Source organism: Odocoileus virginianus, chromosome 8 (genome assembly GCF_023699985.2).
Source record: "Odocoileus virginianus isolate 20LAN1187 ecotype Illinois chromosome 8, Ovbor_1.2, whole genome shotgun sequence".
Taxonomy (NCBI): Eukaryota; Metazoa; Chordata; class Mammalia; order Artiodactyla; family Cervidae; genus Odocoileus; species Odocoileus virginianus.
In genome coordinates, this window is record NC_069681.1 from 10,643,996 (window position 1) to 10,659,218 (window position 15,223).

General features: G+C 39.2%; 1 protein-coding gene across 6 annotated transcripts in view; it reads left to right on the top strand.

Annotated features, from left to right (window-relative positions):
* NAA16 (N-alpha-acetyltransferase 16, NatA auxiliary subunit) overlaps window positions 1-15,223 on the top strand; it is a 65,615-nt gene that overhangs the window by 46,464 nt on the left and 3,928 nt on the right. For all 6 annotated transcript variants that reach the window (XM_070471173.1, XM_020879752.2, XM_020879753.2 and 3 more), the window contains 8 exons: window positions 1,114-1,283; window positions 1,626-1,778; window positions 3,591-3,719; window positions 9,773-9,986; window positions 10,938-11,128; window positions 13,180-13,288; window positions 13,715-13,813; window positions 14,124-14,267. In XM_070471173.1, coding sequence (XP_070327274.1) covers window positions 1,114-1,283; window positions 1,626-1,778; window positions 3,591-3,719; window positions 9,773-9,986; window positions 10,938-11,128; window positions 13,180-13,288; window positions 13,715-13,813; window positions 14,124-14,267 — 1,209 coding nt within the window. The remainder of the gene's footprint in view (window positions 1-1,113; window positions 1,284-1,625; window positions 1,779-3,590; window positions 3,720-9,772; window positions 9,987-10,937; window positions 11,129-13,179; window positions 13,289-13,714; window positions 13,814-14,123; window positions 14,268-15,223) is intronic.

Sequence of the window (15,223 nt, forward strand, 5' to 3'; positions counted from 1 at the left end):
TTCTGGGGAAGTCCCCTAGGTTTATAAGCTTGATTAGATTCGGGTTCCATGTGAATACTTCATCAGTGACACTCTGAACTTCCTGTTATAGCACATTTGAAAGCCAAAGGCCTTCTGGTTGTCTCTCTTTTTCTGAAACTAAGACTCATCAGAATTTAGATGTTTGTCAGCCTAATCTGGCCATGCAGTGTTTCTTATTGGTCACTTACCTAGTGATTTTTGCAGCCACTGCAAAAATTGCATTGGTCCCTTGTTTCATTCTGATCATCATTCCTTCTGCTTTTATTAATAATTAGCTGGAGTTCTTAAAAAGAACTTTTCCTCCTCAGACATTTGACCCCCCCTGAAATAGAGTGTATATGAGAGGAGCAAGATAAATGCTTGACTCTTTGCTTATATTTATTATTTGTGTCTTAATTTATGTTAATTTGTGTGTTTGCATTGTCACTTCATTTGGTCAGCTAGTCTAGGAGACCTTGTCTTCTGAGGTAACGAGTAAATTCTCCTTTCTGCTCTTCCTACCTCATCTTATACCTGTGTGTCTTCCCTTCTGATACCCATTTTGAGAGCTAGGTATTTCATGTTTTCTGTAGTTTCAGGGTAGAACGGGGAGCCAGATAGAGGTCGGATGGTTGTTTGTGGCCATACTGTCAAGAGTGTACTCTCCTGATACCCTTCAACTTTGGGTTTCCCTGGTTTGTGTCGAGGCCTGGATGATCCACGTAAGCCCCGGCAGTTCTTGCCTCTGTGGAAGTTTTACTGTGGTGGTTAGGGACATGTTTTCTCCAGACTGTTTTCTCTGGCTTTTCCTGGACCTGCTGCCTTAATGCTGTCTGCCTGAGAATTCGTCGAGTTAGGTTGATCTGCCTCTTCTCCTCAGACTCTTCTTTGGCGTGAGGTATAGGTAGAAGCTTGTGAAACCAGCATCATTCCTCTGCTTGGCTGCTGCTTTCTGAACTTTGTGACTTGAGGTTGTATCTCTTTCTGTTGAAGTTGGTGATTTTTACGGGATTTTTTTGGTTATTGATTTCATTATGCACGGGGAGAAAGAAAGCAAGTGAGTCGCTTCACTTTGCCTCATTCCTTGTAATAATTGTGTGTGTTTGATTGCAGAGAATGGGGAGAAGGAGCCCCCGACAACACTTCTCTGGGTTCAGTACTTCCTGGCACAGCACTTCGATAAGCTTGGGCAGTATTCTCTGGCTTTGGATTATATTAATGCTGCAATTGCTGGCACTCCAACTCTAATAGAATTATTCTATATGAAAGCAAAAATTTACAAGGTAAAATCTTGGTCATGTTTTTTGAATAGTTGAAGAATTTGGCCATTTTAAGGACCCATGGAGTTCTTTCTGTGTGGAGATAACTTTTAGGGCACCCTGATTATTTATTCCCAATATGCTAATAATGCTAAGGAGTTTTATGTTGCATAGTCATATAGTCAGTGTTAATCGTTTCATTCAGCTCTGAGTAAATATGAATTTTAATGTATCTAAAAATTTCTCGATAGATTTGACAGAAATGTAACAGATTTCTAATTTGTCTTTAAGAACTTTTTCTGTTATATCATACCCATATTCTCTTAATCGTAACAGAGATGTCTTTAATACTCTCATCTCTTAAAGCATATGGGTAATCTCAGAGAAGCTGTCAAGTGGATGGATGAAGCTCAGTCTTTGGATACGGCTGATAGATTCATCAACTCCAAATGTGCAAAATATATGCTTCGGGCAAATATGATAAAGGAAGCAGAGGAAATGTGCTCCAAGTTCACAAGGGTAAGAAATAGCATGTCATTCTCTGAGTTAGTAAAATTAAACTTAAGTTCTCTGGTGATATGTGAAGTTTGCTGCTTTGGTTCCTCAGAATTCACCTTTGTCATCCTTTTTTTGATCTTGTTTAGCTCATATGCTGAGTGTGATTTCTTACTGTGGTTGATGAGTGTGCATGTGCTTCTGGTGTGTGCGTGCAAAGTTGCTTCAGTCGTGTCCGACTCTGTGCAGCCCCATGGACTGTAGCCTGCTGGGCTCCTCTGTCCATGGGATTTTCCAGGTAAGAGTGCCGGAGTGGGTTGTTGTTTCCTTTGCCAGGGGATCTTCCTCACCCAGGGATCGAAATCTGTCTCCTGTGTCTCCTGCATTGGCAGGCAGATTGTTTACCACTGAGCCACCTGGGAGGCCCTGTAGAGATGAGAAGTAAAGTGCAATTAGAAATGAGGATATTTAAGCTAAATAAGTTCAGTGGTTAAAAAACAACAACAACAAAGCACCCACGCAGCAAACCACAGCCAACTAGGACATGTCTGAAAAGACCCAGGAGAATGAGAAAGAAGGGGGAAGTTGAGCTTTCTGAGGAAAGTAGTGGCCCCAAAGTCGGGCTCACCTTGCTCATCATAGTTGCCTCCAGTCATCCACCGTTGACAGGTTGCTGTGCCGTGTAGAGAGCTTGGTAGTTTATCCGTGCTGCTTCGCTGGCCAGGCGTGTCCCTAATGGTGGTGGGTAGCAGTGAGCCGGGGGAGGAGAGCTGCTGATGACTGCGGTATCAGTTTATATCTGCTTTGTAACATGTAAGTGAAATGCTCCTATTTCCTTCGTGCAGATTTTTCAGTTTATAGTATTTGTAGAGTTGCTGATGCAGGTTGGTTAGTTCTAGTTGGTTGAGTTTTGAAATGAAAAATACAGTAGATTTCTTATAAACATATGTAGTTACCAAATGATGGAGTATCTGTAGCCATGAAGAAGACATAAAATACCACCATAATTTTAATTTACCCAGAGATAACTGGTTTTTATACTTTCAGTGAGAATTCTGAAAATTAAACTGATAACTTAAACAGTGGGTGTGAAAAAGAAATGAAGACTAACCTTATGTAAATATACCCATATCTTTGCTGTCTTTCTTGGGGTCACATAAAATACATTTTAAATAACTGTTCTAAATTATGACGAAGCTCTAGTGTCCCTGTGCTGAAACCAGGTACTCTGTGCTTTACATTCTCCTAGAAAACACACTGAGCCTGAATTAATGAATATTCTTTTTAAAAATTTTTTAATGTATTATTATATAATTCATTATTACTCTTTATTGTCATACTAATCCTCATAGACATAGTTGTGAAAGAAAGTGACAACTGATGCCTTGATGTGGAGGAAGGAGACTTGCAAAGCTGAAAACCGGGCTTGAAACTACTGTGAAGAGATTTGAAAACAATGTTGTAAATAGCAGTGGTCCTAAGTCAGCAAGGAAAAGGTTAAGTGGCTTTTGCTTAATAGACAAAAGATAGGCAGTGCTTCATAGGATCCCTGTCTTAAATAGGTTAAGTAAAAGCTTCAGTGTTTCAAACTTGGCTTCAGTAACCTGTAGTCTTTTCTGTGTAGGTTGTTGACTGTCTCTAGAGCTGGGTGAATAGACATACAGTTTTAAGGTGCTCGGAGCCTTTTGGAAGCACATTGATGTGTTTATTATATAATTTGTCACTGCTACTTACTGTTACCGTAATCCTCGTAGACATTGTTGTAAAAGAGAAAACGGGGTTTTTAGGATCTCTGGTATTATTTGCTTCCTTTATTTGTGATTGCTTCCATTTCAGGAAGGGACGTCTGCCATGGAGAACCTAAATGAGATGCAGTGCATGTGGTTTCAGACAGAGTGCATCTCAGCTTACCAGCGCCTGGGAAGGTACGGGGATGCTCTGAAAAAGTGCCATGAAGTAGAAAGGGTAAGTTAACAAGAGTTTGGGCCTCATTTTTCTCCTGTCAGGTGACCAGAAGAGCAGGTAGATTGCTACATGGGCTCATCTACCTCTTCTAACGACTTTGGAACACTTCACTGTGAAAAAATTCTCTATCTTTAGCCTTTCAAACATTCAGAAATTGTGAATAAATGATTCCTTTCTTTGGATCCTCAGGCGGTAATGAGGTAGACATGTCTGCATATTTTTGTCTGAAGCAAGAAGAGAAGGATTAGTTAAGTTATTGTTGCTATTACTAACATGTACTCAAAATTTCTCTTTCCTAATCGGACCGTTAGTTGATTTCCATCCCCAGCCTGGAAAGATGCACAAGCCGAGGGCCACCTCTTTCCGCTCTGTGTCAGGATCTGCTCTGTAGTCAGCCTCTCTCCAGTTCGTCTTCCCAGGATGTTTGTTCTCACCTGCTGCACTTTTGTACCCAACGTGTGGCTGGCTTGCAGGCTTATGTTATGACTTGCTAGGATTATGTGTGCGATGTGCCTTAGTAAGGGGGGCTTTTCTTTTCCTTGTGTGTGAATTTTTGTTTTCCTGTTCTTTGTCATCTCTGAAGCACTCTCCTTCCAAATGGACCACGGGAGGAAAAGAGCCGCAATGCACCCCCGAGGCAGGCCTCGGCAGCCCTCGGCCGGGGGTCACTCGGCAGCCCCGCCCCAAGCTGGCGCAGTCAGGTGAGCCTGCGGTCTGCACCCTGGCAGCACTTTGGCCTTCTTCCCCACGTGACAGTTGTGAAGTTGCCCAGAGGAAGGCTGGACCTCTTGGGGGTGGCTTTGGTCGGGAGCTGGAACTAGGATTCCACTAGAGCCCTTTCAGAAATAGGGTGGTTTTTGCTTTGTTTTGTTTTGTTTTGTTCTTTGCTTTTTAAGCCTAAACTTGATGGCTGATTGTCAGGGAAAACCCTTGTCATCTTCTCAGAAACTGTAAAGCCTTTGGATGATAGGTGAACTATTCAGGCAATATCTAAGCATCCTAAGTTTAAGTCAGGCTCTTATTTCTGTGACCAAACCATAGATCACTAGCTTGTTTTGACATCCTAGACAATCGTTACTTTAAAAACGTTCTGCTCGTTACTAGGGAAAGATGCATTTCTGTTACCCAGGACATTCTCAAGGAGCTGTAGCTTGAAACTCACGTATGAGTTCTTCCAGCACGACAGTAATTAGAGGTTGATCAGACTTCTGTGGAAATCAGATTTGAACACCTTGGGATCATTGGGAACTTCTTCATCTGTAGTCCCATTCCTCCTAACATTAGTGACTACTTTATTCTTTTTAATGTTTTTTGTTAAAACATTGTTAGGCTATGATTACTAGCTATTCCATTACTAAGTTTCATTTAGATTATGCTTTCTCCTGAGTTTTTAGTGATTTTGAATAACTACAATTGACCCTGGAACAGAGTGGATATTGGGGTGACAACCCTCTGGGAAATTGAAAATCTCCCTGTGACTTCCAGTTGGTCCTTTGTATACGTGGTTCCTATGTATCCCTGCTTCTGTATCCATGGATGCAACCAACCATGGTCATGTGGTACTGTAGTATTTACTGTTGGAAAAAACTCACATATCAGTGGGCCCACATGGTATTGTTCAAGGGGCAACTGTATTTCCAATTTGAGAAATGTGTTTTGACTGGTAGAAAGCATTTTTGAAGGAAAAAAAATTATAGGCAATCGCTGGTTATCAGAGATGGTAGAAATCATTACCCTCTGGTTATGTTATGTAATTATCATCATTGGAAACTTTACTAAGTATCTTTAGGGTTTGCTGTTGGTACTTCAAAATATAACCAGAGGCAGATAAACAAGAAAAGATCCTATTCATATTCCGCTTGTAAGGTCATCTTTATAGTGAGTAATTCATGCTAAAAGGAAAAACATTAGTATAGATTACAAATAGGGTGATTGAATGCTTCTGAAATAATTAACTTCTTTCTCTCATTTTGGCCGCACCAGGCCTTTGTCACGGCGCAGAGAAGCTTCTCTAGTTGTAGCGGGAGGGCTTCTTGTGTGAAGCGTGGCTTCGGTGGTTGTGACGCGCGGCTGTAGCGCATAGGCTCGGTCATTCCAGCGCGCTGGCTTCTCTCCCTGTCTTGAGCAGGCATGGTTGCCTCCAGGCCTGTGGGGTCTTAGTTCCTTTACCAGGGATGGAACCCATGTCCCCCTGCATTGGAAGGCTGATTCTTATTCTCTAGACTGCCAGGGAGCTCCTTGAAATTAGTTTCTAATAACATTAATGTAATCTAAAAGAAAATTCTTGATAACAATTGTAAGGATTTAGGTGTAATTACAGAATTAAAAGATACAACAGATACCTATTTGGGTTACCTTTGTGCCTGGGTTTTAAATATTTTAGTAAAAAGACCCAGAGGGATGGGATGGGATGGGGAGGGAGGTGGGAGGGGGGATCAGGATGGGGAACACATGTAAATCCATGGCTGATTAATGTCAATGTATGGCAAAAACCACTATAATATTGTAAAGTAATTAGCTTCCAACTAATAAAAATAAATGAAAAAAAATTTTTTTAGTTAAAAAACAAGCACCTTATTCAAAAATAAAACTTTGGGGACTTCCTTGGCAGTCCAGTGGTCAAGACTCTGCTTTGCCAATGCAGTGGGGGCACAATTTGAATCCCTGTTCAGGGAACTAAGATCCTGCATGCTCTGTGTGGCAAAAAAAATTTTTATATATATATATATATATATATATATATATAATTTTTCTGTTGACCTTCTAAATAGAAGGTTATTGAATAGAGAACTAAGTTCCAAGAAGAACTGAGTTCTTCTGCCTTGAAGAATTCTTTCACTGAAGGCAGTTTCAGCTTAGGACATACTGCTTTGCATTCTTACTAATTGGATTTGAAATGTTAGAATTTTAGAATGGTCCACTGTAGTACTTTTTCTGTCTTCTTCTTGCCTTCCTTACAGGGTTTAAGATTACATGTAGTGATTATGTAGTCAACCCGATCTGATGTTTAGAGCTTACGTTTTATTAAAAATAAGACAGAATGACCACCTTCAGGCTACTGGCTATAAACTTGTGTTCAGAATAATATTTTTAACTTTTTTCTTTTAAGAATTGAGCTTTTCCCCCCTTTTTTCCCAGGTGATTAGTTTCTCATTATTTTAGTGTGTTGATTTACATCTGAGAGGAGCAGTGCATATTTCTAAAACTTTTGATAAGATCTAAGGTTTCCAGTAGATCAAAACCATAGGGCGTTCGTAACTTTATTCCTGTTGGTTTTATTTATTTATGGCTGTGCCGGATCTTCAGTGCTGTGTGGGCTTTTTCTCTAGGTGCAGCGCGTGGCTCCTCACTGTGGTGGCCTCTCTCGTTGCAGAGCACAGGCTCCAGCAGTTGCAGTTCCAGGGCCCTAGAGTACAAGCTCAGTATTTGGGGCGCACAGGCTTAGTTGCTCCACAGCATGTGGGATCTTGGATCAGGGATCGAACCCATGTCTCCTGCATGGGCAAGTGGATTCTTTTCCATTGAGCCACACGGAAGCCTGTAACTTTATCTTCATTGCGTCTTAATCTTTATCAAGTTGACACTTACTTTATAGCAACAGATTCTCTATAAAGGAATTAAGAGTTGCTCTTTGCCCTGGTTGGTCTAGCTCTTACTTCTTTTACTTGTTTGTTTATGCTGTGTCAGGCCCTAGTTGCATGCGAGATCTTTGTTGCGGCATGCACGCTTCTCTCAGTTGTGGCACATGGACCCAGCAGTTCCGGCTCACAGGCTTGGTTGCCCCTCGGCATGTGGGATCCTAGTTCCCCACCCAGGAATTGAACCTGTGCTCCCTGCATTGTAGTTATAACGATCTAAGGATGATAAAGTCACATGAAACTGTTCACACACGTCAAACCCATCTCAGTTCTTCGTGCTGGTGGTTAACTGTAGGATGTAACCTGGTGGGGACACTGAGGAAAGAGGATATAGGACATCCCTGCACCATCTTTGCAGCTTCCTTTATCCGTGTTTATTTCAAAATGAAAAGTTAAAAAATCAGCCTAAGATGATTTAGTTGCTCTTAAGTAGGAATCTGCCATTCCCGAGCAGGTTCCTGAGACACAGGACTTTGAGCACAAGAACTGAGAAAACCTCAGACACACTAGGATAAGTGGGTTGCTTTGTTTCTGGAAGACGGTGACTGGAGAGAGGCAGCCTATGGGCGGTTACTGATAAAGAGGCGGCTTACATGTTTGTGGGTCCATGCGGCTCCCTCGAGACCTCACTGAAACCTAATGTTCTAGGAATGTCTCTTGAAGCTTGCATCTGCCTTTTTTTTTACACATAAATGTTTCTCACCCTAAGAAAACTGCAGCCTGTTAGACATTTCCATCTCATTATGTGTTCCATGATTTAGGGCACTGCCCTTTTTCCTCAGTCAGTTGTATTGGATTTTGAGATACTATACTGCTAGGTATCACTTGATTTATATTAACCATGAACAATTATATAATTCCTTCATTTAAAAAAAAGTTATTTGATTTGTCTCATTGATGGGAGGAATGAAACTTTCAAATATAACATTAAAGCATGGTTTGTGAAGTAGTAAATACAAACTAATGTGAAATAGTCATTTTTTCCCCCATTTCTTTCCCTCACACTGTGTACGTTTATTCTTTTTATGTTAGTATTTTAGAATATCAGGCTCTTAATGCAAGTCTGTGTATAATGTATTTCTGATTACCAAGACAACTAAAATTATCGAATGATATGGGCAGTTACTAATGTGTTTTCTGCACAATGAGTTACTAGGCCTCCAGGACAGAGGGTGATGAAGTAGTAGAAGAGTTTGATCTGTGTTTCTGTAATGAATCATTCATTTTTCTATATGTTTTTGGAGAACCTAAAGTAGGGGAAAAGAAAGAAGATGGAGGTGGAGATGCACGTAGGGAAGAAAATAAAAGTATAAATTGTTTTTTGGGAGATTTACTCATGTTTTCTTTCATGTAAGGGATTAGTTCTTAACCCTTTGAGAATTGGTTGAAACCCTCAAGCTCTCTCCTTAGGAAAATGTTACTGTGCTTGTTTATACACAAGAGTCCAGATTAAGAACTTTCTGCTAAAATGGGATACAGTTAGATGAACAGGAGTTTAATGAGTGAAAGAAAACCATAACACCCTGCTTGTAAAGCAGTTTACTGTTTAGAATGAACTTTAAAATAATTACTTGATCCCCTAACAACATATGAGATTGGCTCTATATATTTTTTTATTCCTAACTTAGGCTAAATAATTGAGGCTGTAGGAATTAAGAAGTCACATGCCTGAAAAGCAGCTTCTCTCTTGAGTTGGCACATACTGCGCTTACTGAATGTCTTCTGTGCCAGGCCCTGTGCCAGGGAGTGGGGATGGATGTGACAGGCTTGTCCTTGAAGAGTTCATGGTTGAGTAGAACCATCTGATGTATAGACATTCAGTGTAAACCTGTATATGTTTAGTTTCCATTCACAGCTCTGTTTAACTCTACCTTGCTGATTTTGAGGGAATACTGAGAAGTATTTGTTAAAACTAAAATATTGATATAGTCTAATTTCCAGGTTTAAAGAATAACCTGGGCATCTGGCTCTTTCTTTAGGCTGTGCCACATGGCTTGCGGGATCTTAGTTCCCCAGCCAGGGTGGAAAGCACCAAGTCCTAACTGCTGGTGCTCAGCTGTGTCCAGCTCTCTGTGACTCCATGGACTGTAGCCCGCCAGGCTCCTCTGTCTGCAGTGGGTTGCCGTTTCTTCCTCCAGGCTGCCAGGAAGTTCCCCTCATCTGACTTACTGCATATAAATTGGGTATCATCATGAAACTTGATTTATAGGGAATGGGGATAGAATGTAAGGAAGAGAAGCTTAAGCTGAATGCAAAGAACCACTTGAGGTCCCTTGTATGTTAAATCCTGGAGAGGGCAACTAAGTGAAATTGTGACTGCTTACATTATCTTACGGGCTTTTTATGATTGTCTTTTCAAAAAGTAGACGTTATTGACGTAAATGTAAGGGGTAACTTTGTGGTTTTCTTTTCAAGCACTTTTCTGAGATAACCGACGACCAGTTTGACTTCCATACTTACTGCATGAGAAAGATGACCCTTCGGGCCTACGTTGATCTTTTGAGATTAGAAGATATACTCCGGAGACATGGATTTTATTTCAAGGCCGCTAGATCAGCTATTGAAATATACTTGAAGTTGTATGATAATCCCTTGACCAGTGAAAGTAAACAACAAGAGAGAAATTCAGGTAACTAAAAAGGGACTTGCTTAAACAGACTTGGAAAGAACACAGAGTTTCAGAATGTCATTAGCATAATGATGGAAAAGTGTATTATCAAATGAGTGTGAAGGCAAAATTAGATAACGGATATACCCCCAAAAAAGTAGGGGAAGACTTAGAAAAAGTTGATAGGGTGTTGTCCTGTAACTGATAATGTTTATTGGCTGTTTGTTTTGTTTTTTTTTAAGTAGTGATTGAAAATAACTGAGGTTTTTAGAGAAAAAAATATATTTGTACAGCTTCTAATATCTACTTGACTGAAAATAGTAATGCCAATGAGAATATCTGTATACAACCTCTTACTCACTAACATGTCAATACCCAAGAATATTTGAGAAATTGTGGCATGAAAGCAGATTTCTGATCAGATCACTTGTGCCTTTGTGCTTTGTCTCACTTCTTGAATTTTTCCAGAAGGATAATCTTCAACTCCACTCTATACAGTTTGGGACTTGAGATTGAGAGAGAGGATTTGCCTAATAAGCCCATGTATTGTGTAGGAGGAAGGGGTCGGCTAGAGCTGGTTAATTTTAGTTGATGCAGCATTTGCTGTTGCCTTTGGTGTGCCAGGTGTAAGTTAATCATTAGGAATTCACTGTCTAAAAACTTGTATACAGTTGCCTCCCCACCCCCCCAAATATACTAGTGACAGTTGCTCAGTTGTGTCTGACTCTCTCAACCCCATGGACCATAATCCATGGGATTCTCCAGGCCAGAATGCTGGAGTGGGTAGCCTTTGCCTTCTCCAGGGGATCTTCCCAACCCAGGGATTGAACCTGGGTCTCCTGCATTGCAGGCGGATTCTTCACCTTCTGAGTCACCAGGGAAGCCCATATATACTAATAGTATGCATTGAATAAGAATATGAGGAAATTGAGAACACTGACTCAGAGTTTTCATTGACTTGAATATTTATAGAAAACCTGTCAGCCAAAGAATTGAAGAAAATGCTTAGCAAGCAGAGAAGAGCTCAGAAAAAGGCTAAATTAGAAGAAGAGAGAAAGCATGTGGAAAGGGAACATCAACCAAAAAATCAAAAGAAAAAACGGGATGAAGAAGAAGACAGTAGTGGTCTCAAAGAAGAACTTATACCTGAAAAATTAGAAAGGGTGAGATGAATACACTGTGTTTATCTGATAAAATTTGTATTATTTAATTCTGTGCTGACCATAAATATGATTTATTTGAATCTGTAAATCAGAAGCCAAATTTGTAGTATTAGCTAAGATCATTATGATACTCATCAGTTATTTATTTATTTTTTTTTCATCATCAGTTATTTTTAAGTGATAATATGTGAGTTTTGGCTAATGCAAGTTATAGGTAGAATTGTGCTTGTGGTAGGCAGAATAATAGCCCTCCAAAAGGGTTCATGTTCTAATCCCTAAAAACTCTGAATGTATTATATTACATGGTAGAATTAAGGTGGCAGGTGAAATTTAAGATTATTATTTAGCTGGCCTTTAAATAAGACAAGTAAACTAAGATCCCACATGCCTCAAGTATGGTGCAGCCAAAAAAAAAACCTGAAGAATAAAAACGTGGACAGGGAGAGGATTCCTGGACTACCCAGTGAGCCCAGTGTAGTTAATCACAGGGGGCCTCAAGGAGACGAGGGAGGCTGGTGAGGAGGGCTGAGTGATGTTTGGAAAGGACTCCATCCTCTGGCTGCCTTTGGAGGAGGGGAGAGCCCCGAGCCAGGAGAGGCGGGCATCCTGAAGAGGCTGAGAAAAGGCGTGGAAACACTCTCCCTTAAAACCTCCAAGGGGAAATGCAGTCCAGTGAGACCCACGATGGACTTTGAACCTACAGAACCGTGTCAGATAAATTTGTGGGGTTTTGTTTTGTTTTGGCTGCAGCGTTTGGCATGAGAGAACTTAGTGGCCCAATTGACACCATTTGGTGTCATTTGAGGGTCTCCAAGGACTCCAGAACCACAGTCCTGTATGTCTCAGTGCAGAGAGACTTGAGCAAGAGCAAAGTGGTCTGTTAGACTAGACACTCATGAGGCTTGCGGGTGTGCAGGCGGGGTAGTGCCACGCCCGAGAACGTGGTCGGCTGCAGTTCCGAACTCAAAGCGCGGATGAGGAGGAGGGAGAGGACCTGTGTGTTTCTCGCGCAGAGGCCGTGCTTCCATCACCTGCTCCTCCTCCAGGTTGGGCAGGGACTTTTTTCTTGTCCCTTCACGGTCAAGCTCGGCTCACACATTCCTCTTGTGTGTGTGCATGTCCCCGGGATCACTGAGGCCCTGAGCTCGCTGGGCCGGATGTGGGCCTCATGCCGCCATTTTTTTTTTTACTGTTTCGGGGCACATCCTTTGCTTCTGTTGCATGGCTTTGCTGCCAAGCAAGGCTGCTTGGTTTTGTGGTTAAGTGAACCTGCTTTCTTTGAGTAATCATTAGCTTAAAGAGGTCTCCCATATTTTTTCTACTTAAATTCCCTCATGGGTTTAGCTATTTAATCACCTGCTTTGTCCCTGTCATAACCAGAGATTGAACGCATGCCTCCTGCATTGGGAGCACAGAGTCTTAACCATAGTACCGCCAGAGAAATCCCTAAATTTGCGTTAATACAGTACATTTTTGGTAATTTGTTAGAGCAACAATACAGTGAAATATGGCAGCATTTTATATACTTTTCTAGAAAATGTTTTAGCTGCAAAGAGAATAGGACCTTATCTCCACAATTTTTTTCAAAATATTAATATTTAGGAACCAGATTTAGGGAAATATTTAGCTTTTTGGTTTATTCACTGTGAATCTAGTATAAGTATTTTAAACTTGCCTTTTTTTCAATTATGTCATGCAGTTGTATTTGTCTCCTTACTTTAAAATGTCTATAGTTTAAGGGGCTTGGTAGCATAATGGTACTTGTAGTACCACTTCATTAAGTCTACAGAATAATTTTCTGTATTTTTTTATTTTTAGAAAATTATTTTGAATTTTATAATCATGAAAACAATAGAGCTATTTCCATTTTGAAAAGTATTGACAGTACTTTGTTTATAGTTGGTAGTTTTAAATTTTTTTCTTGCTTCTAGGTTATATAAAAAGAACTATCTAGATTACTTCAGCTATGCATTAGTATAAAATTTGGGGGTAAATTTGACTTGTGTGACTGCTTTTTAAATACAATAATTTTTCTTTCTGTTTTAAAATAGATAGAAAATCCATTAGAAGAAGCTATCAAGTTTCTTATACCTCTTAAGAACCTTGTTGCTGATAACATTGACACTCATCTATTAGCATTTGAAATATATTTTAGAAAAGGTAATAGTTTGGATTCAGATTTTCATTTTTTATTTTATTGGTGACCATATTCAGTATAATGTTTGTGAGTTAGATCTCTTTTTGTTTCTCAGATCTTCATTTCAACCTCCCACAAAGGCTCTTAATACCTTTTTCCTTTGTTACTCGAAACTTTACTGAGTAATGGATTAGAATATTATGATCAAGTGAATTATTTGAACAGGCATACAGATTGTTTACCTGAAGTAATTCTTCATGATTTTTCAAGCATTTCTTTAGAAAATAAAAGTTGTCTCTGATAACCAAAATCAACTTTGAATTTTGCTTTTGAAGATTATAGGAAAGATAATACTATATTTCTGAATTTTAAGTGAGGCTAAAATAAAGGGAATAAAATAACATACTTAAATATTGATGCTGTTACTGTTCTAATTTTTTCTGACATAGGAAAGTTTCTGTTAATGCTGCAGTCTGTTAAAAGAGCTTTTGCCATCAACAGGAATAACCCATGGCTACATGAATGTTTAATTAAATTTTCTAAATCTGGTAAGTATAAAAAAGGTAATATTTATGTAAAAGTAATTATGACAGTTCACTTGTCTTCTATTAAGCTGGACATGAAAGAGATTAGTACAAAGAAAAAAGTTTGCAAAGTACTTAAATGAAGATACTAGCAAAGATATGTTAGAAATTAGTGCATTTTAAGCTGGAATGTTTTTATATTCCAAAGGAGCACTCCTATTTTTATTATGTAAAATATATCAGGCTTAATAATGAATATGAATGTATTTCAATTGATTTTGTTTCAAAGGACAGCTCAGACATACTGTAAACTGCAAATGTTCTGTTTTAATAGTGTCTAATCACAGTAATCTTCCAGACACCGTGAGCAAAGTTCTATCTCAGGAAATGCAGAAAATATTTGTTAACAAGGATTTGGAAAGTTTTAATGAGGATTTTCTCAAACATAATGCTGCCTCTCTTCAGCATCTACTTTCAGGTTGGTGTTTAGCTCCCGGGGTTAAAATGTTTATGGCAAAAAGTTAGAATATGATGAAAAAAAAAGTTTGGCAAGATGATCAAACTATTAGAGAAAAAGAAAGGAACACAGTACCATTTTCTTTCAAATTAGGAAAGATTATTTTTAAACACAACCGTACAGAATCTATGGGATGCCGCCAAAGCATTCTTGAGAGAAGTTCATAGCCGTACAAGCCTTCCCCTGAAAATAAGAAAAATCTCTAACCTAACCTACCACCTAAAAGGAAAGGTTATTCCTGTTTGAATAAAGGAGGCTAAAGTATGGGAAAGCTGTAGTGTATAAGCAGTCTCTTATTTTACTGCTGAAGGTGTGAATTGGTCTGACCAAGTAGGAAAACAGTTTGTCGTTCTTATCAAGAACTTTGTCTTTTGCTATAGCTATACATACTTGTGTAAATAATTTTAAAGAATCCAAGCAAAGAAAGAGTTTTAAGGTCAAAGGTATTAACTGGAATTCTGTGTGTTAAGGATGGGGAAGAGAATGGAAGCAAATTTAATGCATGTCCAGTTATAGGAGAAACAGCAGTAGGACTGCAGGATGGACTGCCAGATAGAAAGTGATATTTATTCAAAAGATTTGTAATAACAGGAGCAAACAGTTTTATAATATATATATATAATTAATATATAATACAGTCTCAACTATGTAAAAATATACATATCATAAAAGCTAAAGAGAAGCGTGTATTAAAGCTTTAATGATTGACTTTGAATGTTGAGGTTATGTGAGACTTATTTTTTCTTGTATTTTTATTACTTTATGTATTTTGTGTTTTAAGGACTTACTGTATCCTGCCCTGTTAGAGGAAGGATTTTAGACAGTCTATACAAGTTCATAAAATGACAAAGTGGCATTAAATGCAAACTAGAAAAAGACTTTAAATGGAACTGGGAACAAAATAAATGAAGTACAGA